The sequence below is a fragment of the Podarcis muralis genome, chromosome 6, assembly GCF_964188315.1.
Source record: "Podarcis muralis chromosome 6, rPodMur119.hap1.1, whole genome shotgun sequence".
NCBI lineage: Eukaryota > Metazoa > Chordata > Lepidosauria > Squamata > Lacertidae > Podarcis > Podarcis muralis.
In genome coordinates this window covers 57,493,942-57,518,652 of record NC_135660.1, presented here as the reverse complement: position 1 = coordinate 57,518,652, position 24,711 = coordinate 57,493,942, and the positions used below count along the sequence as shown (strand labels likewise).

The 24,711-nt window shown below is 41.5% G+C and overlaps 1 protein-coding gene across 4 annotated transcripts in view; it reads right to left on the bottom strand.

Moving 5' to 3' along the window:
- Nucleotides 1-6,489: 6,489 nt before the first annotated feature.
- The window catches only part of DOCK1 (dedicator of cytokinesis 1), a 359,595-nt gene continuing 341,373 nt past the window's right edge, over nucleotides 6,490-24,711 (bottom strand). For all 4 annotated transcript variants that reach the window (XM_077930360.1, XM_028729952.2, XM_077930362.1 and 1 more), the window contains 3 exons: nucleotides 22,203-22,353; nucleotides 17,055-17,200; nucleotides 6,490-7,655 (listed from right to left, as the gene is read on the bottom strand). In XM_077930360.1, coding sequence (XP_077786486.1) covers nucleotides 7,560-7,655; nucleotides 17,055-17,200; nucleotides 22,203-22,353 — 393 coding nt within the window. In that variant the 3' untranslated portion in view covers nucleotides 6,490-7,559. The remainder of the gene's footprint in view (nucleotides 7,656-17,054; nucleotides 17,201-22,202; nucleotides 22,354-24,711) is intronic.

Sequence of the window (24,711 nt, the reverse complement as noted above, 5' to 3'; positions counted from 1 at the left end):
CAGACAGGGATGGTGGGATGAACTGAGGTTTAGGATGACTTATGAAACCTATGCAATACCTGTGGGAGATGCTAATCCGAAGCCATTGGTCTTCGTAGAGTATGACCAAATCTCTACGAATGCTTGCAGAGGTTCCTCCATCCAACTGCTGGTGGCGTTGCTAGGAATTTCTAGAGTTCTATGCGGGCAGGGCAGGTTGGAGGAATTGAATTTGTTTCCCTGCTGCCCCTTGAGGGAGAAACTCAGTTTATTTCAACCTTGTTTAGGTTTGCAATCTCTTGGTCCACCTTCCTATCTGTAGGAACGAAAGGACCGGTTCATCTGGTATGGAGTGCAGCACTTGAAGTAGCAGCATTCCTCTCAATTGGTTGACAAGCACTTTCTGTTTGTCTTTAGATTCTAGGAGGATATCTTTGAGTGCCTCTTCTCCAAAGAGATTTGAGCCTTGGAGTGACGCTGTGGAAAAATTTGTTTTTGATGCAGTGTCAGCTTCCCACTTTTTCCATTCATAAGGTTTTAATTCATATGGAACATGCTGCAAACTGAGAAGCATACATGGTGGCATCAGCTATAAAGGATGCTGCTTAAGTAAGGTTTGGCAAGTGCGTGGAGGATTCTGTTCTGGTTTTGTAAGGAGATATTTCATCCAGGCATAGAATGCTCTAGCAAACATTGACACTTCAGATGATGAGAGAGGGCTGCTGCTTTGTGAACACGCCTGAAGGTGAAATCCAGGCTCCTATCAGTGTGGTATCTTTAACTGTGCTTCTCCATCCTTTGGTAAAAGATCCTTTGAGGAAAGTGAGTAGACTGATTTGTCCGCTAATGGGAACTTCAGGAGGTCCATGAATTCTGTATCCATCATGTAATGTTTATTGGCAAGCTGTACAGACTTTCTAAACGGCATAGCAGTGTTTCACTCTGCTTTAGTAACTTTCTTGATAACTGCAGGAGTGGGAACAAATCTAGGAGTTGGCTGGGGGTTTGCTGAAGAAATAGTGTCAGCAGTTTGCTCTGTTGACTTGGGAGCCAATCCCAGAGTAGCTAGGGTGCAGCATAGCTATGACATAGAGAGTGTCTTGGAACATCCTGTCCAGTGGGGGTTCTTTGATTACTGATCCCTCACTCCATTCATCATCATCTTGCTCTGCCAAGGCAAACAAGTCAAGCCCCGAGGATTGGGAGGTTTGAGTGTGGAGTCATTCCCATAGTGATGGATGGGAAAGGTGCTAGGTGAAGATGGAGCTGTAGATTCTCCAGATAATGCTTGGTGCTGGCTGTGATTCTGAATTTTTGCAGATTTAGCAGCTCTGCTTGTGGAAGTAGATGAGGGCTGTGAGGGCTGCTGCTGCTTTGGAGTAATGATGCTCACCTGCCTTGATAAGGATCCTATTAATGTTTCTTTAATTTACCATAAAATATACTTAGATAATTGGAAGAACTGAGCTGGGGGAAGGGGAGGGAGATCCCTGTTCCTTGGGTGAGTTGTAGAAGGACAAAAGGGATGATCCTCAAAACACAAGAACTCATCTTGCCCAGAGGATGGAGGGGATCTAAAGGCCTGTGCTACAACATGAGCTGGGCTAGCCTCCTCTAGATCACTGGGCTGAGCAGGCAGCAGCTGGGAAGCAGCAGGGGGAGAAAGGTCAGATGGTCTTACCTTGTCTCTACAGTGATAGGCCTATGTCCTCTTCCAAGACTGCACCTGCACTGCATTAGCAGTAGGCCTCTGAAGATGCTTAGTATTACATAAGTCCTTAAGGGGTTCCTGAGTCTCAACATTGCTCATCATGGCCTGATGTGTGCCCAAGAAGGGCATCTCACCCTAGAAGGGAGGGCAGAGACTTAGGAGGGATAAAGGGATGCCACATGCAACCACTGTGAGGAAGCAGTGGGTCCAAAGATCTGGCCTGGCCTGCTCATGAGCCTTGGGCCTGACTAGGTCTTGGTGGGAATTCCAAAATATTGCAGTTGGATGAGTGGGGGGGAGATCAGCCCACACCTCTTAGAAGTCCAGAATCAGAGACAGAAGCAGGAGAGGAGGGAGGCAGAGATTGGTCAGGCTTGTGAAGAGGCATGGGTGTTTCCCCCTCCTGTTGTTGCAAGATCCCCTTCTGCTGGTCTCCCAGAACCAAGAGAGGCATAAAGTGGGAAGAGCAGACACATGCAGGTGCAGTCTCTGATTGCTTGGGGGGAAACCCTGGAGAGGAGGCTACAGCCAGCTGTGGGGAGGTAGGGATCTTTAGTCTTGGCAACTGCTTCATGGGGGCCAAGACCTGAGTTGCTGTACTCATTAGACCTGACACTCCTGTGTGGATCCTGTTTTGCTAATAAAGAGTTAACTCAAGCTTTCTCTGTGTGATTTACTGCTGGCTTGCTTCTGTCATTAGGATTGTTGTAGACTTGTTTCAGCACTTCTGCCACAGACTCTCCCTGGTCACCAAGCCCTGTTACCTCTTCAGCTTCTGACACCACCTCCTCCCAGTCTTCCTCATCTCTCTCTGACCACTCATCATTGTCCCACCTCCAGTCCCTGGGCTCTGAGACTTCTTCCCTTGGGCGGTGCCCCAGCTACTTCCTCCTACCATTCCCGTGTCCAACCAGTCCCTGACACCTAAAGCCAAAACTGAGCCTCCACAAAAGTAAATGTAGGATTACAAAACGGTAGAGCTGCAAAGGTCTAAGTGCCAGGGTGGAGGGTGATCACCACCACTGCTTCAGTTGGTCTGTGAGGAGCTTCCGGTGTCCCAGCCTGCTGTGGATCACTGCTAAAAAATATCCACTGCTGCAGCAATCAAGAGGTTAAATTGGAAAAATGGTAGCCACTCACGTCTCCCTCTCTGAAGCCAGACAGTAGGGAAGGGAAAGAAGAAATATCCAAAATCTTTTTTGTTTTTGTTTTTTAGAGACAGAAGATAAGAATAACAAGGGAATAAAAAAAATTGAGAGAGTCAAGAATAGAAACTAAGCCAAGATGAAGAAGAGGAGCGGAAAATTGAGGAGGGGCCAGCTTATTTCCTGAAAATCCTACTCCTGCCTTCGTCCACTAGAGGCACAAGTAAGCCCAACCCAGTGATGCTACACTGGACAAGCAAATCTACCTTTCAGGTAGGTACAATGGTACTTTTAATTCAGAGGAGATCCACTGAAATGAAAGCATGTAATTTAGTTATATTCATTACTTTCAGTAAGCTGCTACACTGGTAAGTGAAATCTTAGTTGAATGCCACCTATACTTAATAATGGTAATAATATTAACAGATATACTGTTTAATGCCAAAATAAGCTTCCAGGTGGTTTACAAAGCATAAAAACTGATTACACATACATTTAAATATAAATATCCATAATTAAAATACACAGTAAAGCAATCCCATTAACATAACACAGGAGACACAAGTCAAGGGAATTCAAGAGTGCATTACATAACACTGATGCTACTAGTAAATATAAAACTGGGTCTGCACAAGGTGATGAATCATTAGGCCATCACAACGCTAACCAGGTTCTGTTTCTAGTTTGCTCATATTTGGGGGGAAATCACTGAAGGAACCAAAACATAAGAGCAGCTCTTTAGGATAAGACCAGAGGCATATCTAGCTCAGCATCCTGTTACTTGGCATAGTTGATTTGATGCCTGTAGGGAGTCCAAAAGCAGGACATGAGCAATAGCCAGTTCCCAGCAACTGGTATTCAGGGACACACTGCTCCTGTTCCTGAAGTTGGCATTAAGTCATAATGACAAGTAGCCATTGATAGCCCTATCCTTCAAGAAAAGCAGCCTTATCATGGGGTTGGAATCTGAGTAACATGGGATAGAAACCATTGCAGGTTACTCTTCCACAGTTTCAGGATTCTTGCTGTGAACTAATTCACATTGAAACCAGAAAGACAAATCTGGAAAGTCTGTTTGTTAGAAGAATGAATTGCAACTCCAGCATCTTTGCTCAAGGACCTTGTTGCTATCAGATTTTTATTCCGCCCCTCCTTCCAAAAGAGCCCAGTAACATATCATTGACGACAATGAAATTATACTATGTGATGCTGTTATACATCTTGTTACTTAGTTGTTAATGCTGATAGTACCTTAGGATAGCTCACATCAATTTGCCAATTTCCATGACAAATTATTTGAAATTCACTTATCACCAGAGCAGCCTAGAAAACTGTTATCACTACCTAAGAAAGCCAAATTTATGTTGGACCTGGATCCGGTATTAATCCACTTAAAAATTATGCATTTGAGCCAAATGCAATCATTCATAGTGTGAGCAATTCTTTTCAAAGGTGACTTGAGCATCAATACTGGTGTGTGTGTATGTGTGTATCCATGGTCACATTGGGCCTAGTGAAAGCCATGGCTTATGTCAAGTCAGTCTAAAAGTTACATTATCCATCAATTACATATGCTGGGTGCTGTAAGACTTGTGTGTTAGGGGAGGAAAGTTTGAATTAATACAAAATGTGATTCAGTTATTTCTCTTCTTCATGGGCAAACCTCATTAACCATAATTATTTGAGTCTATGTACTGAGGTTTTCATTCCACCAAGCTTTTTTGAAAAACTGGGGGAAAGTTAATACTTGCCATCAATGCTATCTCAACTAGAATAGCTCCCCTATTATTGTAGCTACCATTTATGAAAAGGCTATTTATCCCTAAAGCCCCACTCTCAGGTGTCACATGAGAAATGGCGATTGTAAGTCCAAAACTTAGTTTAAATCCATACACAAAATACAAAATTGGAAAGAAAGGAAATTGAAATGTCAGGGCGACTGGACCTTGCAGATAAAATGCAGCGTATTAGGACTGAAAGTTGAAGATTAGAATGTGGGGGGGGGGGACACCTTTAGTATTCTGTCTCCTTTTTATACTTCTGAGGCAAGTTCTCTCTTTTGTGTATGTGGCATAATTTATAGTGTGGCAGAATCCAGTTGGGAAGGGAAGAATGCTTTGCTTGTAGAATTCCATATCCATGGGGTTGGACTGAATGTCACTGCTGCCAGTGAAAAAAACAAAAGCAAAAGTGATCTAGTATTAATCCCCCCCCCCCAAGGAATACGTGGGATCAGGAAAGAACTGTTGTTTTTGTTTTAGCCACAACAAAATAAGAACCACAAAGTTGCCTTGCTGGAGCAGATCAACTGCACAACTACACTTAAAAATAATGTTGGAAAACACTCAGAAAAAAATTCCTCCTATCGAGGGTACTAACTTTGCTTGTGACTTTTCTGTCAGTGGTGGATATAGCAACAGGGAAGTAATGCCTCCTCTTTCCCCTGATGCTTGGAGCACTCCTGGAATTAAGAGATCAGGAGAACTATAGTTCTTGCCTCACACTGAAGGCAAGTATTACAAGTTGCTGAGGTTTCACTTTGGAAAGTTTGCATTCTGTCTCCAGCAGGCGCCTGTGCTGAAGTGGACAAATAGGACATAAAGATGATGCTCAACCTTTATTGTGTGCTCTAGCACTGACTGCTCAGAAGCATAGTCTCTTAACATGGTGGTTCTGTTTACTTATCATGGGTAATAACTAGGTACAGATAATTCTCCGAGAATTTGCCCAGTTCTTTTTGAAAAGAGAAGAAAACTCCCTGTTGATTCTGCGATGTCTCCTCTCATTGAACGAGAAAGAAAATGTGTCTTTTCAGTGATACTGGTCCTGCTGTAAATTTAACAGCTAATCCTGTTTGTTTGTTTTTTGTAGTTGGTTTTATCTGCTGCAATTGTCTTTTGTTATTGTTTGTTTTGTGTTGTGATATACTGTTGTTTAGTTTTTAAGTTATGTAAGCAGCCCCTGGCATTGGGTGTATGTGGGATACAAATTTACAAAACAACAACAACAACAACAAAAACCCCCAACAACCCAAAACTTTAAACCTGCAACTTTTCTTTAAAAACTTTTGAAAGTAGCTTGGGATATGGCATGGGACTCTGATGTTCAAAGGGTAGAAAAATTCAAAAATCCCATTGGCCATGCAAAAGCGCTTGGGCACATCAGATCTTTGGATTCCAGTCTTAGCCTTTATGATGAGAGGGATCTAACTGAAGAAAGCATTGTAATACATTAACTGACTTTTGTATGCTTCTTCCATTAGCTTGCTGTGAGTTTTGACACTTGCCTAGTTTTCTGCTATTTCTTTCATTTATACAGCCACCATGTAACAAGAGTTCTCTCCCTCTGAAGCATCTGACACCCCTTCTGGGGATGCTCATGAATAGGGTGGGCTGTGGCATGGGGTTTTAGACAGAAGGGGGGAGTCACCCCCAAATCAGAAGGGGTCACCTTCCATGAGCAGAGCCAACTTCACAGCCAAGCCCCTTCTAGTGCTTTTTGGGATCCAAGCCATTACACTCGTGATTTTACAATTACAAAATCAGTATTCTGTGGTTGATGAGAGCCCAAAATACTGTACAGCCGATTACCATAATGAATTAAATAACTGTTGATTCAAACTAACAAGAAGACTTCTTATTTACTTAGAGAAAATATTTTAAAATAATTCTTTATTTCTGAAGAGAGTGAAATATTAAAACTATTGTTAAGGTTATAAAGGTTGCTGATGATAAAAAAGAGGTACATTGACAAGTTTTAAAAAGTTAGTTTTTTTCTGGTTTTCCTCATAATTGCCCAATATTTTCTGAGTTCAGTTACTGGGAATAACACACATGTTAGCAACTTATACATTTTCAGTGGTTACCGACATTTAAAATGCTGTAACACATTTGAAAGTACATAATACCATCATTACTTTAAAAGCAGGCACAGTGAAATGAAACAATATGCAAGTCCAATAATATATACAAAATGGCTGTACATAATGGCACAACTGTAAATCAAGTACAACTGTTAGGTTTGAATTTTTGTTCCCAAAAGCTCTCCCCTTTCCTATTTTTTTTTTTTTAGGAAGCTCAAGATTTCTTCATTTGCATACATGATATTTTCCATAAATTAACAACTTTCCAGGAGCTTAAAACACATTCTACACTAAAATCCACACAAAATCAGGCTCTGCCAATGGTTGGTCCTTATTCTGTTACAGTGGAACTTCAAAAAGCTATCGGCCTCTGAGAGACCAACATTAATGGTAGCCCAGAGCAATTATAAATACTCTTCACAAATACTTCTGTTTTCCTATTTCCTTGACAAAGAGTACAAACCTATGAGACTAAGGTACACTGCTTACATTAGGCCAATATTTTAAAAAGGCTTGTGAATGCCAGTGCAATGACAGAGTGGACTGTTCCTCTTATTAGTCCCAATGCAACTTCTTAACTATAGCTTTAAGATTAAAATTTCAGAAGCCAGCAGGAATGATTTTTTACATTTTAAAAAATGGCTGCAATAATATGTTGTCACTTAACAATACACCTGTGCTTTGGAATACAGTTTGGGTTCATAATCTATGACCTTACGTAGAGCTATCAATCTTGCTCTGAAAATGAGAACTATTGCACTATGTTAGATGCTCTGATGTTGAGTGGTGTTAAAACACTGTGTACATCTTTAGGGAAAATAAATTTTACAAGCTCAGTCTTTGGAGGTATCCGCTCTCTTGTTCACTGGACAATTCCAGAATCCACAGAGGTTTGCTTCCGAGTAGTCTTTGGAGGAGGCGGAGGAGGAGTCTTGCTTGGTAATGGAGGTGGCAATTGCTGGAAGACAAATTTGGAACAAAATAGCTTATTGAACAAATTCTATAGCAACTGGTCAATTCAGATGTAATTTCTTACACACTGCTGTGACGTGCAAGATAAAGAGGTGTACTCATTTAATTCCGTTCCAACTTTGGTCTTATGAACAGGGTTTTGCTGCTTGATGTTAAGTCTAGTGTTTAATACTGACACTAACTGGCTTCACAGGATTTATTAACTAACTTTGTTTCTGAAAGGTCTGCTATATAAGCAGCTAACATCTGACTTTATTGGTCTTTATTAACCATCTTAGCCCGAAGCATTATCGAGTTGAGAGACCGATGCTGGAATACTTTCTCTTCCCTTCTTTTATGACCAGTTTCAGGTCTGCTCTTTGAGAAATGTCTTTTTTTTCTGTACGAAAAGGGTGGACTAGTCATCTACTTGCCACCATATAGTAATTAAAGCTTACTAAATGTTAAAATATTTAGCTGCTGTGAATGGCATTATGCTTTGAACTTAGTAAATGACAGGAGCCACCAGTTGGCTTGATCAAATTAAAGACAGGAGCATAGATTAGACCTATGATAAATTACTTACTCCCATAAGGATCAAGCTATGTGGCCAATGACAAAAATCTATACTGTCAGGATAATGTCAAGCTATTGCAGAATTGCTCACATGCTGCTTTCAGGATGATTTTTCAACAGCTTCATTAAGAATGCAGCCAATGTTGCTTCTTTGCTGGAAGGCTGTAGTGATACTGCAGCATCCTATCTAGCAGTTATCTTTCATGCAATCTTAGCCCATCAAGTGAACATAAACTCTCCCTTTACATTTTACTGTCTGACATCTTAATACCACTTTTACTACTTCACCCCTCTCCATTTTTTATGTTTTCTCCCCCTCTTTTGCATTTCACTTTTCATATGGTAAATCCATTCAACACTTTTCTCATATTGCTAGCAGGCCTGCTTCTAAACAGAAAGTTATAAAAAATGTTATCCATGCTACACAATCTCAGTGACTATCTTAGAGATGAATCCAGACACGTAGAGTAGACCCACTGAAGTCTACTCTTCAATGTCAATGATTTCAGTGTGTCTGCTCCAAGCATGACTAAGTCTGCATTTAATCCACAATGTTTCTTCATAGACTTGGTACAAAATGTTTGCAGTAGCTGGAAAAATCTTACTGTATCTACTTTTGTTTTGATCTTGATTTTGTCTTTTTAATTCTGAATTCAATATACAAACATTTATAGATCTTTTAATAACAATTCACTAATTATCAGTGCTTTCACTCCCATTTAGTGGATGAAAAGAGTACCTGGAAAGGGAAAATATTAGAGGAGGGGATGTCTTCAGTATTGGGGAATGTTCTTTATATACAATGTATTTCAGACCATTTCCTAGGACTGAGGAGGGTCTGGCAGACCACTGTGTATGTACTGGAGCCCTGCTGAACAGACCATGAACTTAATGCTTCAGTAAAACCTTTGTGAAATGTATCCTGGTTATAGGAACCCAATCATTCTGATAAAGAAATTCTATTTATAAAAAATGTGAATTTTGAAAAAATAAATAAATCTGTTTTTAATGAAAGTATCACTATGATACTATCATAGTAAACCAGTTCTCTTGTGGACCCCATCATGTCACCACACAATTCTATCTACTTATCTTGGTCAGTGAAACATTAGATTACGTGTTCAGTAAATGTACTCACAAATGAAGTTGATCAATTTATTAAATGAAGCACCGGGGGGTGGGGGGGGTGGAAGACAAGGCACAAAATGGCTATTACCTTTCAGGCCAATAGCAAATTGTTTTAGTATAGGAATAATTTCATGCAGAGCCTAGAGAATAGCTACATCTGCTAGAGGAGGGCCAGGATTAAAAAAAAAAAAGTATCTTCCTAGGTGCATCTAATTCTTTACTAGTATTTACCTGCATTCTCTGCAAGTCCAGTTTTATTTTCTGTACTCTAAGTCTAAATCTGAACTGGGTCTGGTTATTGCTCATGGTATTTTATCGGCGTGATAAAAGACCGCATCAAAAAAGCATGATGTGCACCTCAAGCATTCGTTCAAATGGTCACACCGTTGTTGTACCATGAAATTCTAGTGTGTAGTGCAATACAGAAACCCAGAGGTGAAGGTCTTCTTCAGTCTAATAGTTTCCTGGGACAAGGTACGTGTGGGGTGGGGAATAAACAGTACAAGGGTTCAGGACACAAAGGGATCCCAGACACAATTTTGACAGAAAGCTACATGCGCTTCATTCCGTGCTAACCAGTGGGTACAAATGTAGTAAGCTTGTTGTTTTAAGCCAGAAAGGGTCAAAAACGCACCGTTGAAAAGAGGCCCTAATAAGTAGCTCCACACTTACTGCCTTTGTTTGTTGACATCCCTGAATCTGAGAGTAAAAAACAACATACATTTGAAGTCTAAAGTAATGGATGGTAGGCTATTTGCTATATATTTGTTTTCATTTCTAAAAGCCTATTGTATACTATGAATGATACTCTGGTTTTGTTCAGTCCATTTAAAATTTAAATTGACAAAAGGGCTATTTAGAATCTCAAGAATAATATCACAGGTGCCCGAATTATTTCCGCTCAACAATGTGGCTGAAATGCAAAACCAAATTTCGCTTAACTTTACATTAATTAAATGTCTGTGTTTATGTTTCAGTAGTTTCTAGGGTGCTTTTCAGGTTTTAAGAGATTGCTTTCTCTCTAAAATAATGATAAGAGCCTGCCAGTTCAAATTAAACCCTATTCTAGGCAGACTTCCCTCAGTCACGTGTACCTCAGGGGAAATGGGAACCTCATGTAAAACGCACATCTGCAACATATAAGCAATCTGTCCTTTCCATTTCAAGTACCAAATTGTTCTCATTTGTTTGGTTTCCTTCTGTATTAAAAGAAAGCAATTGTGCTTTAAAATGTCTTGTTTCTCTTCATAGTCTTGGCGGAACACAGCACAATAGTTAAGGCGAAAATGTAAAATATAAAAGCAATAATGATTTCTCTCCTTCAGAATAACCCATGGATTAAAATAAAATTTGAGCTGTGCATTGAAACACTGTGAATGTTTCCTTCCATGCTATTAGCCGACCAAAATTCTCTATGTGATCAAAAGTTTATTCAAGAGTTACTTGACTTCCTACAGCTAACTATAATATTTATTAGGTCCTCAAAGACACACACGGATATGCAACTCTTTATCCTTACCATCAAAATAATTTCCTTTTCAGTTTTAATGTAGCACAGGGTTTCCACATCACAGAATATATTGAATGCCTTTTGCTTACCCTGAATAATAGTGTAACAGGGGTAGCCAATATCACACCCTCCAGATGTTGCTGGTCAACAAGTCCCACCATTTCTGACTGAGGCTGATGGGAGCTGGAGTCCAACACCTGGAGGGGGAGCACACTGGCTACCACATAGCGGGTTTGATAGTATTATGTAACAATGATATCAGTAGTTTTCAAGGCAATATACATCCTGTAAGCACTTGGAACTATAATATATATGTGTACAACAGATGGGTGCAAAAAAAACCAGTGATAGCCTTTATTTGAATTCTATATTTCATAATTAATACAGATCATAGAATTATCGTAGAATTGTAGAGTTGGAAGGGACTCTGAAAGTCGGTAGTGGCGCCCGCCCTGTGGAACACCCTCCCAATAGATGTCAAAGATATAAACAACTATCTGACATTCAGAAGACATCTGAACGCAGCCCTGTTTAGGGAAGTTTTTAATGTCTGATGTTTTAATGTGATTTTAATCTTTTGTTGGAAGCCACCCAGAGTGGCTGGGGAAACCCAGTCAGATGGGCAGTGTATAAACAACTTCTTCTTCTTCTTCTTCTTATTATCATCATCATCATCATCATCATCATCATCATCATCATCTTCTAGTGCAGCCTCTGCATTCGCCAGGGAACCAAGGGCCACTCAAGAGACTGTCCTCCCTGTCCCCCAGGACTCCTACATAGGAAGGTGAAGACCAACCTGGTTTCATACATCTGCCAAAACAGCAGCAGCTGCAGGGAACTTGCATCCTTCTCCGCACTGTGAGAAAGAACTCAAAATAAGAACTAATGTCTTTTCCCTTTCCTCCCTCCAAGTACTTTTTCCTTTTGTGCCATGTCTTTTAGATTATAAAATGGAGGGCAGGGATCGACTTAGTACTGATTGTTGCAAGCCTCTCTTGGGTCCTTTCTCGGCTGAACAGCAGGGTATAAATACTTTAAAATATTTAAAACGAAACTGCAAGCAGGCAAATCTGTCCAATGTAATTTCTTCACAAATAATGGAAAAGCAATAGCAGGCATGTTTTCATGATCTAGATTATAAAAATCTTTGAATTATATCTTTGAATTAAAGGAAGAGCATTCAAAGCTTTGTTATATGAAACCTGCCTGTTAAAAAGTCTTGTAAAAGTAACACTGCTGCTTCAATGAAATAATTACGCCACAGTGTTCATTAACCTGCTTTTAAAGAGGGCTGTTCCAGGAAAGTTCATTACTTTCACCCTTCTGTGGACATCAGGTTTGCTCCCTGAACATTATCTCCATCTCCTTACCTAGAGACTTAGTAGTTGGGGATCATTGCCTAAAGTCTAGAAATTTGCAAAGCTTTTAATGTGGTGGTTTTTTTGTTTGGTAAAAGGAATGGTATCTCTGTGCAGGATCAAAACCATATTGTGCAGACGGCTCAGAATCAACAGCCAGGCCCTATTCATACAGCTCTAGAATATAATTATTTAATGACCTTACCCTCCAATTGATCAATTGGCATGAAATAGGTTAAATCCAGACCTGAACTCAGGGGATTTTCACTTGTGTTGGAGGAACGAACCAAGGAGTTTATTTTTCCCAGTTCCTCCTCCCCCCCCCTTTAGCCCTCTTTGTGTCCCCTGAAAAACTTCTCTGTAGGGTTTGGAGTGGAATGAGAGGCTGCATGGGAGTCAGCAGAGAGAAAAAGAAACCCACCTTGTCCCACCACTTCTTCTAGCAGGGAGTCTCTACTGCCAACCAGATGGAGCCCTTCCATTCATGAATAGAAGACATTGGGTTAAGGACCATGGTTGTCGTGCCTATCAGAGTTGTGATGCAATGTTGGAAAGGAGTAGTAAGGCTACTTGCAGCTCCCCATGCCTCCTGAAAAGTAGCTCTGTGGGGTTGGGAAACTTTCTGGAGCACCATGAAAGAAAGTGTGGTGGCTTCAGGGGGAAAAGGATTCAGCACTGGATCTTAGTACCTTCCATGGATGGAAGGAGTCTTTTCATTTGCAGACAAGTACCACTGTGATGAAATTGAATACTTTGTATTCTGGGTAATGTACTGGATAGTTGTTAAGATTTGCCTTGAATCTGGAGAAGTAACAGTATTCACAGAATACCAAAAGGATGGGTACACGTGACTATAACTTTTCCAACTTGCAGAACACAGATGCATATATTTGTTCTCCCATAATGTTTGCTATGAGCAGATTTCTCTGATACGGCATAAAGCATTAGAATTGGAGGAAAACTCTTTTTCTTGCCTGTATTAGCTCTCTTATTATGCATTGGGCATTGCTTCCGCTCTATGGCACATTCATCATCAAGCTTTGTATCTACTTTTGGATTGATGGGAATCAAGGCATTATTTGTGTGCTTAGTAAGCGTTAGAGCCAATGTTACAAATTTAAGTGCTCCATTGTCTATTTCCTTTCTCTTCTTGATTTTGAATGCTAACTATGCAGCTGATTTTATATGCAACGATGTGTGTGAGGCTATGAAAGAACAGGGGGGAAAGCCTTTATGTAACAGATCTTCACCAGAAATGAAAGGTCCTATTTTATGCTCAGATATATTTATTAGGAAAACCTTTCAAAAAAGAGATTTTATAATACTATGTTAGATAAGATTGTGTGTGTGTGCATATCTACAAGTAAATGTTTTGAAATGAGAATGGGTAGGAGAATGGGTAGGACAATAATAATAATAATAATAATAATAATAATAATAATAAATTTGTGTGAATAAGTCATCATAATAAAACGATTTTTCCTCAATGCATTCAAAATTGGCTAAAATGGAATTCTCATATAATGGGCTGCAATTGCAATTCAAATATTTTGTGATATAGGCCCATTTTTTGCGTAAGTATTTTTTGTGCCATCTTTAACTTCAATATCACTGCATTTCCTACTTCATTCTAATACAGAGCACTCTCTACTTTTGTTTACCATATCATTGTTTAATGTGAATAAAATGAGGTTAGCTAATAATTTCAGTGGGTTATCCCCACAGATACTCAGCGTGGGTAATTCAAAGGCAGCCAAGTCTTCATTTGCCCAATCTAACACTGATAGTTATGTGAGATGCGTCTATGTGTATGCATTTGGGGGAAGCTCAGCCCTAAACTCATTGGGCTGACGATGAGCAAGTTACTGCCTCATAGCTTCTTCTCTTAATATGTAAAGTAAGATTAACAATGAGTCCCACCCTCCTATAGGAGTACATTGCAAGGGGGTGGGCGGGTGAAGGAGTACTGAAAGCAAAGAAAAATGGCTAAACATTGTAAAGCCACATGATTCCGTTAGCATGCTGGTCTAATGCAAGGTGATCAATGCATGAATAAAGTTCCTCACTTGTAACTGGGGTTCTGAAGATGTCAGAGGGATATAGTTATATGCGATATTTGACACACTTATAGATAATTGCAGCCTCCTTGTACAATTGGCTGACTAACTAGAATTGTATACTATGATATGCTAGAAGATGAATAGAGGAAACACTGTTGAGAGTCAATTTAATTACATTAGGGACTCCAGTCAGCTTCCTATGCAGAAGGCAAACTAGCTCCTGCATACTAAAGCATAAGCTGGATAAAATGAAGGGGAGAAATCCACAGCTAAAGGAAGTGCAAGCTGGAAACAGAGTTTCTCCTCAAGAGCTCTATCACAGTCTTTCCTAATACCACTTTTGGCTCTCAAGAACATTAGTGTATCAATATTTTAAATATCTGATATGGGTTAAAAGTATGATTTAAACAGTAACCTACCAATATAGATAGATAGATAGATAGATAGTCTCAATCTATCTATCTATCTATCTATCTATCTATCTATCTATCTATCTATTTTCAGACTTACTATTTTGATTGTGTTACAACTTGTTTGCTTAGGTCAAAGGTTGAAGAAATTTTGACAAATGTTTGCGAATGACTTTGATAGGATGTTAGAAACAGAAATCTAAGATTGTTAAACAATAGTTTCTTTTCACCAGCAGCAACAATTTTTGCTCAAATGTTTCAGCAATCCATTACATAGAGTGGCAAAATTGCTTGCCTTTAGGAAACTGGTGAGTGAACGCCTACAAAACAAACCTCATATATTAAACTTGTCTGAAATATACTTTATTTTCTCTCCTGAAATGAGATAGGGAAAACATAAAATCTAAGTTTCTGCTGGGACTCTCCTCTGTCTTTTTAACAGCCTCTATCAGGCTGTTTTACAATACTTTGTTTTTATGTATAGGTTTCACTACCTGATTAATCTGCGTTCACATACAAGTGACCTAGCATTCTCTTCTGCCAATGAAAACATTTTCTGTGGCAGTTCACCGGGGATCAGAAAAAGGAAAGCCATGGTCCTGAAAACACCAGATGCTTTCCTAATCTACAACCCAGAAGCAGATGAAGGGACAAGTGGGTGCGGACTTTGGAGAGTGAAGATTACCGTATTTTTCGCCCTATAGGACGCACTTTTTCCCCTCCAAAAATGAAGGGGAAATGTGTGTGCGTCCTATGGGGCGAATGCAGGCTGCAGGAAGCTATCTGCAAGCCTTGGGAGCCCGGCGCGACTTCCCGCAGGCTCCCAGGGCTTGCGGATGGCAGCCTGCGGGCTTTTCAGGGATGTGGGGGAATTCCCCCACCTCCCAGAAAAGCCAGGAGAAGCCCTGCACTCTTTAAAGGGGTTGCGTGGCTTCTGTAGGCTTTTGCAAGAGGTGAGGGAATCCCCCCACCTCCCAGAAAAGCCAGGAGAAGCCGTGCAGCCCTTTTAAAGAGCGCACGGCTTCTGCCGGTTTTGCGGGAGGTGGAATTCTGGCTTGGGAACAGCCTTGCTAGCCTCTGCAGGACAGCGAGGTGAAGGCACCCCGCTGCCCTGCAGAGGCTTTGCGTGCAGCCGTCCCCAAGCTAGAAAAGTGGGACGGAGCCCTCCGTCTCGCTGGTCTGGCTTGGGAACAGCCTTCCTTTGTGCGCAGCCATCCCCAAGCTAGAAGAGCCAATAGAAGCCGCACAGCCCCTTTAAAGAGTGTGTGGCTTCTGCGGGAGGTGGGGAATACTCCCAGAGTTTGTCGGGGCTGGTGGGGGAAGGCTTGCGGATAGCAGCCTGTTCTGGGGGCTGGGGTCGGGGGAAGCTCAGGCTTCCCCCGCCCCAGCCCCACACCTGGGGGGTGGGAAATAAAATATTTTTTCTTTATTCTCCCCCCCCCCCCCAAAAAAAAACACTAGGTGCGTCCTATGGGCCGGTGCGTCCTATAGGGCGAAAAATACGGTAGCTGCTGTTCTGACTCCATCCACCAGCTATGGCCATTCTTGGTCTGGGATAGACCTGTCCCAATGATTCATGCATTGTTAACCTCACAGCTTGATTATTGCAATACAATACACAGTGTGGGATTGCTATTGGGTCTGGCCAAGAAGCTCCAGTTAGTGCAAAATACAGTGGGTGAGGACAGCCTGCAACCAGCACGTAGCTCTAGCACTTAAAAACTTGCACTGGCTGCCTATATGCTGGCATATAGTCCTTCACAACTTGGGGGCAGGACACCTTAAAGACCACCTGGTTCCTTATATCCTGGCCCATTCACTAAAGTCTTCTGGGGAGTCACAGTTTATGTCTCAGACAATGTATCTTGTGCACCAGGAGACATGTGATTTTGTGGAACTCTCTCCCAGCTGAAATCAGACAGAGGCCTTCCCTGTTGAACTTAAGACACCCTGTAAATACCTTATTTTATTTCAGCAGGCATTTTAAATATGTTTTATTGTTATTTTTAACTGATTTTAATCCTATTTTTTTAACCTTGCAAGTACACAGCTTAGAGACTATTGTGTTCAAACTGTGGACTTAAAGTCCTCTCCTTTATGTGGACCTCCTAGTGGTGCAGCAATAGAACGGCTAGCACATTTGCAAAGCTAAATAGGATCAAGTATGGTTTCAAACTGGATAGGGGACTGTGCATTGAGATTCCTGCATCACAAGGGGTTGGATTATATGACCCCCCAGGATCCCATCCAATACTACAATTCTATGATTCTATTATCCTCCATGAAAATAATTACTGACCACAGAAGTACACATTATGTAGACTTGCTTTGAAGAAAGTCACTTCCAGTTATAAAACTTACTCTTTGAGGTACAGGTGGGGATGTGGCAGGGCTAAGAGATTCATGACTTTCCATGAGATTTCCATAATCTGCCATGCTGCCTTTCAGAGGCAATGGAGGAGGAATGTCTGCCATTTCCAAGCTATTCATGCCATTTAGTTCCAGATCTGAAAATAAACACATATCTCACAGTCATTGAAGTCAGCCTTCAAATTCCTAGCAAATGTTGCATGCACATCTCATTGTTTTAAAAGCTTAAAATTGTCAGTGGACTTTTTTTTCTTTTTTCAGAAACGTAAAAAAGGTAAAGGACCCCTGACAGTTAAGTCCATTCGCAGACGACTCTGGGGTTGTGGCGCTCATCTCGCTTTACAGGCCGGCATAACTAAGCCGCTTATGGCACAATGGAACACCGAAACCAGAGCAGTGCACGGAAACGTCGCTTACCTTCCCGCCGGAGCGGTACCTATTTATCTACTTGCACCTCTTTTTTTTGGCATGCTTTCGAACTGCTAGGTTGACAGGAGCTGGGACTGAGCAATGGGAACTCACCCCGTTGCTGGGATTTGAACCACCGACCTTCTGATCGGCAAGCAGAAAGGTAACTCATTTTAAAGGTAACTCGTATTAATCATTATTTCATACTATTTTAAAATAACAAAATGGAGTGCACAGGTGCACCTACTGATGCAATTTTTGGATTCACATACCAGAAAGAATGTGTTGTTTGAGAAATAAAAGGGTCATATCATGTCTCATATAATCAAAAGAAGGGAGAGTCATTGTTACAGGACAATGCTAATCAGGGTTTCCAGATGTCAACTGTTTCAGAACACCAGCATTTCAGAAAGTGACTTTACTTGTGACTTGCCCATGCATATTATTAGCAGAAGCATCATTTCTGTTGTAGCTTCTTGGGCATTTTCCTGTAACTATTGTTGAAAATTCAACAATGTTAAATTTTCCAATATTTTCCAATGTTTCCAAATCAAACAAACCTTTATTTACTCTTCCACGCAATCTTTCAGGATTTAAATGCACACATTAGGCACATATATTTATTAAAATGTTAGGAAATTACTGTAATTAAGTGAGGGGTCATTCATTGTTTAAATAGCTTGAAATACAGTGGTACCCCGCAAGACGAACGCCTCGCAAGACAGAAAACCCGCTAGACGAAAGGGTTTTCCGTTTTGGAGGCACTTCGCAAAACGAATTTCCCTATGGGCTTGCTTCGCAAGACGAAAGCCCATAGGGAAATCTCCGGGACAGCGGGGAAGCGCAGCGCGTCTTCCCCACTGTCCTCGGACCTCCTCCCGCCGCCCGGCTTCGGAACGAAGCTCCGAAGCCGGGCGGCGGGGCGGGAACGCCTCCTCCCGCCGCCCGGGTTCGGAACGAAGCTCCGAAGCCGGGCGGCGGGGCGGGAACGCCTCCTCCCGCCGCCCGGCTTCGGAACGATGCTCCGAAGCCGGGCGGCGGGCGGGGACGCCTCCTCCCGCCGCCCGGCTTCGGAACGATGCTCCGAAGCCGGGCGGCGGGCGGGGATGCCTTCTCCCGCCGCCCGGCTTCGGATGGCTTTCCTGAAGACTTGGGGTGGGAGGAGGGTTTTCCTTCCCACCGCCAACATTCAGAATGCTGTTCTGAATGTTGGCGGTGGGGAGGAAAAACCCTCCTCCCACGCAAGCCCCGGGAACAGAGGGAAAGCGCTGCGCGCCTTCCCCTCTGTTCCTGTACCTGTCCTGAAGGCTTGCGGTGGGGAGAAAAGCCCTTCTCCGCACCGCCAGCCTGGCAAGCGGTTTCCCTAGGAACGCATTAATTGATTTTCAATGCATTCCTATGGGAAACCGTGCTTCGCAAGACGAAAAACTCGCAAGAAGAAAAAACTTGCGGAACGAATTAATTTCGTCTTGCGAGGCACCACTGTACTTACAAAGGGAACACAAAACAATATTTTCTGAAATTAACTACAAAATAAGCTGACACCTTAGTGTCCTTCAAAAATTGATTGTATCACAGTACTCTTGTTTTAAATCTGTATGCCCACACTGAGCACTTAAGAAATGGGATTTTCCTTTACTATACTTCTTGAAATAATTCTGTAACTTTGAATCCCCTCCAAAGTGCAAAATTCTGTCAGAGCAAGAGCAAAATTAGTAACAAATGATATTGTAAATGTTGTGCATGGTGACCCCGGTTCAAATTCCTGGTTGACCTTCGGCCATTCACCAACTCTTAGCTGAAGGTCTCGTGGTGGGCTATAACAAAAATAAACGACGAAGTAAAATGGTTCACTTTCATTCTTGTCTTTTTTTCTTGCCTCAAAGCAAAAAAGGGGACAATTTCAAAGGCTCTCATGTTCTTAGGGTCTCAAGAAGCTCCACTATAGAGATTTGGCAAAATTAAGGAATTACCGTATTTTTCGCTCTATAAGACGCACTAGACCATAAGATGCACCTAGTTTTTGGAAGAGGAAAGCAAGGAAAAAAATATTCTGAATCCCATAAGCCAGGACAGCAAGCGATCCCGCTTGCTGTCCCGGCTTATGGGATAGCTGCGTGCAGCCTCTCCCGGGCAAGGGGAGCCTTCATCCCCTGCCCGGGAGAGGTTGCGCATGGCTAAGGCTCCCCCAAGAGCCGTGCTCCCTTTAAATAGCGCGTGTGTGGCTCTTGGGGGCTTTTCCCTGAGGAGGGAGAAGGGCAGCCCTTCTACCTCCTCAGGGAAAAGCCCCCAAGAGCCGTGTGCTCTTTAAGGGGTGCGCGGCTCCTGCGGGCTTTTCCACTTCCCGCAAGAGCCGTGCACTCTTTAAAGGGTGTGCGGCTCCTGCGGGCCTTTCCATGAGGTGGGGGAAGGACAGCCCGTCAGAGACGGGCTGCCCTTCCTCCTCCTCCTCCTCGGGGAAAAGCCCGCAAGAGCCGCACGGAGCGTGTGTGCAGCTCTTGGGGGCTTTTCCTGCCTGCCTCCTGCCTGCATTCACACACATTTCCCCTTACTTTTTAGGAGGGAAAAAGTGTGACTTATGGAGCAAAAAATACGGTACATAATTGAACACACAATCTCACACCAACGGAGTACGTAATCTTGATTTATGCCAAATGGATGGTGGAGCTCATGTTCTGGCACAATTAAGATGCACACAGACATGTTTGTGCAGATTTGAGATGGAAAACTTGTGCCTTTCTGGATACAGGAGCTACCTTCATATCCCTAGAGAGGCCTTCACATAGTGATTTTGGTGGGTGATTTATTATTATTAACAGAGTTGCTATATGCAACCATCTGCCTTCAAAATGTCAAAGTAAATACAGTAATGCATCATGCTTCCTCAAAGGAGGCACTTTTTAGGATGAAAACGTTCTCCCTGAGAGAAGCACCATCCTTAAGTCCTTCAGAAGCAGCACAAAAAAGCTTAATTGCACTTCTTTGCTATGCTTTAAGACATGTGTAGGAAACTGCAATGCCACCAGCGGCTGAGACCATTTGGGTCCTTTGGGGGTGTGCAGCAAGCCTTAGGGGATGAATCTGTGGGGGGGGTACTCCTCCTGCTTGCTGTGGTTTTTGCGTTTCATGAACAGAAATTTATTAAATTCATGGAGCAAAAACTTAAGATCCAAGCCCACGAGAAGAAGCCTAAAACATAACAGTCAAGGAAAGGGTTCAGGTGCCCGTAACTTCAGAACAACTTGTACTGAGGAAGGTCCTTTACCATCACAAAGCAGTTTGGAAGGATGTTTGCTGCTGTAGTGAATATGAACAAGTGGTTGTTCCATATTCTTTGTTACAGGGGCCTTCTTGGAAGGCAGTAGTCAGTAAAAGATAATGGTTTAAGAAACAGCACATACTAATTACTTTCTTTAATACTTGTAAAAGGACTTCATTCATTGTTCTGCACTACAGATTTTTATAGTAGCTGGAGGATTTTCCTATAGCCTTTGCACTATAAAAATATCATATAGCTAATGCAATAAGATGATTCATTAAACACTTATACAAAAAAATATTCATACCCCTTTTGAAAATTATGTATAAAATAATCAGCCTGAGTATGAAGCAATTGCAGCTGTTCATTTGTTCAGTAAAAACACACAGGCCCTGATCCTGATGTGGAACAGTAAGCTGAATAAATGCTGGAACATTGAGTTAATAGCCTGGTTCCCTAAACAAGGAAAGGATCCTTCTAGCAGCGGAGAGAGTGTATAAGTCTATAGCACATGGCTGAGCCTCCAAACCATTAACTAAAGGGTTGGGTCTGAAGACCTATACTCTATTGGCAGAATGCTGTGGCAAAATTAACTAAATAATATTCTAAGTAAATATTTGTATAGGACGTTTATATAAAACTATATGCACTACACGGTGAAATTACTGGATTTACCATAGTAAATTTTAAGGAACATGGGTGGCGCTGTGGTCTAAACCACAGAGCCTAGGGCTTGCCGATCAAAAGGTCGGCGGTTCAAATCCCCGTGATGGGGTGAGCTCCCGTTGCTCGGTCCCAGCTCTTGCCAACCTAGCAGTTCGAAAGCACGTCGAAGTGCAAGTAGATAAATAGGTACTGCTTCAGCGGGAAGGTAAACGGCGTTTCCGTGCACTGCTCTGGTTTGCCAGAAGCAGCTTAGTCATGCTGGCCACATGACCCGGAAAAACTGTCTGCAGACAAACGTTGGCTACCTCGGCCAGTAAAGCGAGATGAGCGCCGCAACCCCAGAGTCGTCTGTGACTGGACCTAATGGTCAGGGGTACCCTTTAACATGCCACACAATTATTCTTTACTTCAGCCAAGTGTGGGGTACATTGTGGCTCTCTAGATGGTGGTGGGTTCCAGCTCCCATCACTGCTGACTGTTGGTCATGGTGGCTAGAACTGATGCGAGTAGGATCTTAACAATATATCCTACTCAGCCCTGATGAAAGCAACAGTAGAAAGGTGAAAGGAATTCTGATGGACATAGTCTGGTTTACTCTCTGGTTAACCTAATTAGCCAGTTGATCATAAAACATTTCAGAGATATCAAGTTCCTGATATGACCTGGCTGGTTCAAGTACATCAGAAAGAAACAAAATTTTTGTAAATTACTATTTCTTACCTGCCCTTCACCCAATGGTCCCGGGGTAAGATTATAGCAGTGTAAAAAGATAAGCTAGTGTAATTAATCAGTTAAAGCAGACTTACTGGACTGTAAACTGAATGAAAGCTTGGTCCTTGGAGTGACTGGTGGAGGGATGGTTTGAGAAGGCAGTGATGGGGAAACAGAGAAACGTTTTTCACTCCCCATGATGTTAATAACTTGGCTCTTTGGTCTTTGTGGTCTCAATGGACTGATCTGCATTTGGTTAAAAAAAAAAAAAAAGCAAGCAAGACTCAATTTGAAGTATACCTTCCACACATACATCACACACTCCAAGGATATATAATTTGTTCTTACAGCACAGCTGCTGGAAACAAAGGAGGAAAGATTTCTTAGTGAGCCGTTGACCTTGTGATAAATATGTTCTTAATGTAACAACACAGCGATAAGGAAAAAACGGTTTTTGTCTCAATGCAGTATTCTTCTAAAATATATCCTTGGCTTGTTCTTTCTTAAACACAGTTTTTGTGGCCTTGAATGTACAGCCAATTTTAAAAAACATACTTTTTAGGTGTTTCCAGGTTTTATTTAACAAAATGGCAGCTGGCTATTCCTATCATAGTTACACCTTGTTATAACCTTTAGGAAAACTAAAAGATATACCACTTACACCACTAGGTTTTTGTTTTATATACACTAGATTGTTTTCATGAGAATTCTCTGCTAGAAACATATTACTATATTTAGAGTATTTCTCAAAGCACAGGCCACAGTGCAAAATATGCTTGGTGGAAACATATCTTACCATCATAACACACATATTTCTTTTTCTTCTTAAAATACTAATATTTCTAGTTGTTGGTAGGATTTCTTTATTCTTAGAGATACTGAACTAACTTCCTGTGCCTAGTGAACCATAAAACTCCTCAAAAGTAACTGCAGAGGGGTAATGATCCATACACAATAGAAATGTACTTAGAAGACTCTTGTGGCTTTCATACCGCTGAATATTGTTGCAGATGATTTTCTGTTCTGTCACTTAAAGCCAAGTCACTTTGAGCAGGGAGCACTGTAAGAATGGACTTTTATGGTCTACAGCAGGGATTCTCAAACCTTCTACCCCAAGGGCACACTTTAAAGAGCTGAAAATTATTGAGGCCCACCAGTCACAAAATGGTAGCAAATGAAGACAGAGTTTAGTACAATCAGCTGGCAATTACTAACATCCCTTTCTACTGATCTCTAAACCATCTCTGGAAATTGCTAAAGTCTTTGCTGCAGTTTTTTCCTTATGGCAACGAGTGCCATACCTCAGCTTTCCTCAAGCAATTTGTTCTAGAGCTAATGACTCCCCCATTTTAGGCAGAATTTACGGATTTTGAGGATGTACCTCAAGAATAATTCTTCATTTAACTTTTTTTTTCCTTCCAAGGCCCACATTTCTCAAAGAAATTTTACTGACTAGCTATTGCCTTCTCACATTCAACATGTGCCCTTTTCCTCACCCCTCAAACTGCTTGTTTATTTCATCCCTGCTCCCTGGTGCCTTTACACTTACTTCTTCCTCCTGTAACACCTTTTCTTGCTTATCCCCTTGCTTTTAATTCCCAGTTAACCTTCTGTCTCACTTTCTAGAGGAAGGAGACTTTCCTTCCCTCCTGCTCACCTGAAATTCTCTGTCTCTCGGCCACCTTTACTCAGTATACAAGGAACTGGTGGTGCTGGTATTGGCCCAACTAAAAGGTCTGGCTAGGGGTTGGGGCAGTAAAGTGAGAAGGCCATGGGCAGGCTGTAGCACTGTGGCCCACTGTTTGAGAAACACTGCCTTAGAGGAAGTCATCTATTCTATTCTCTTGCCTACACAATTCAGAGCATTTTCATGTACTTAAGTCTCCAAGCTTGCCTAGGTAGGTCTGCCTTGGTTAAGAAAAAATACAAGAAACTGCTGTTAGCAAAGGAATGTTGGAAAGTACCTTTCACTGCTCCAGGCAGGAAGTTTTTTCTAGCCCTATAAACAAACTAAATTGCTTTCTATTTCAGGACACAGGTTTTAAACCGTTTGTATAATTTTCATGGTTACTTATGTTAATTAATGTTTTTCTACAAAGAGCACTTCCCCAGTTATATAGGAATCTCAGTGAATCCAGAATAAAAATACGATTTTTATTATTTTAGCCTAATTTAAAAAAAATTACAAGGGGCTAATAATACTACTTGTCCTTGAATCAATGAAATGTTCAGCCAATTACGCTGAGGTTTGACACACTTTCTCACAGTCTTGTTTTAATACTTCGAACTAGTCTGAGCCTCAGCCTCTGGAATGAATGAATGAAGAATGAGAGGTCATGTCAAAGAAGTTGGTCTGCTATGTAGAAAGGATCTACACAACAAATCTAAAGAACTATTGTTGATAATTGTAAATACTGAAGCATTTAAATAGTCTTTGTAGAACAGATCAGAAGCATGCAAGAACGCTTTAATTACGAACAATTTTCTCTTCATAAAGTTTATATCTCTGTTTTTGATCCCCCAGTTAAATTACCATGGTGATTTACCAAGTGCATAGCTGAGAAAGCTTCCTTATTATGTATTTCAAGAACTGAGGACTTCTCT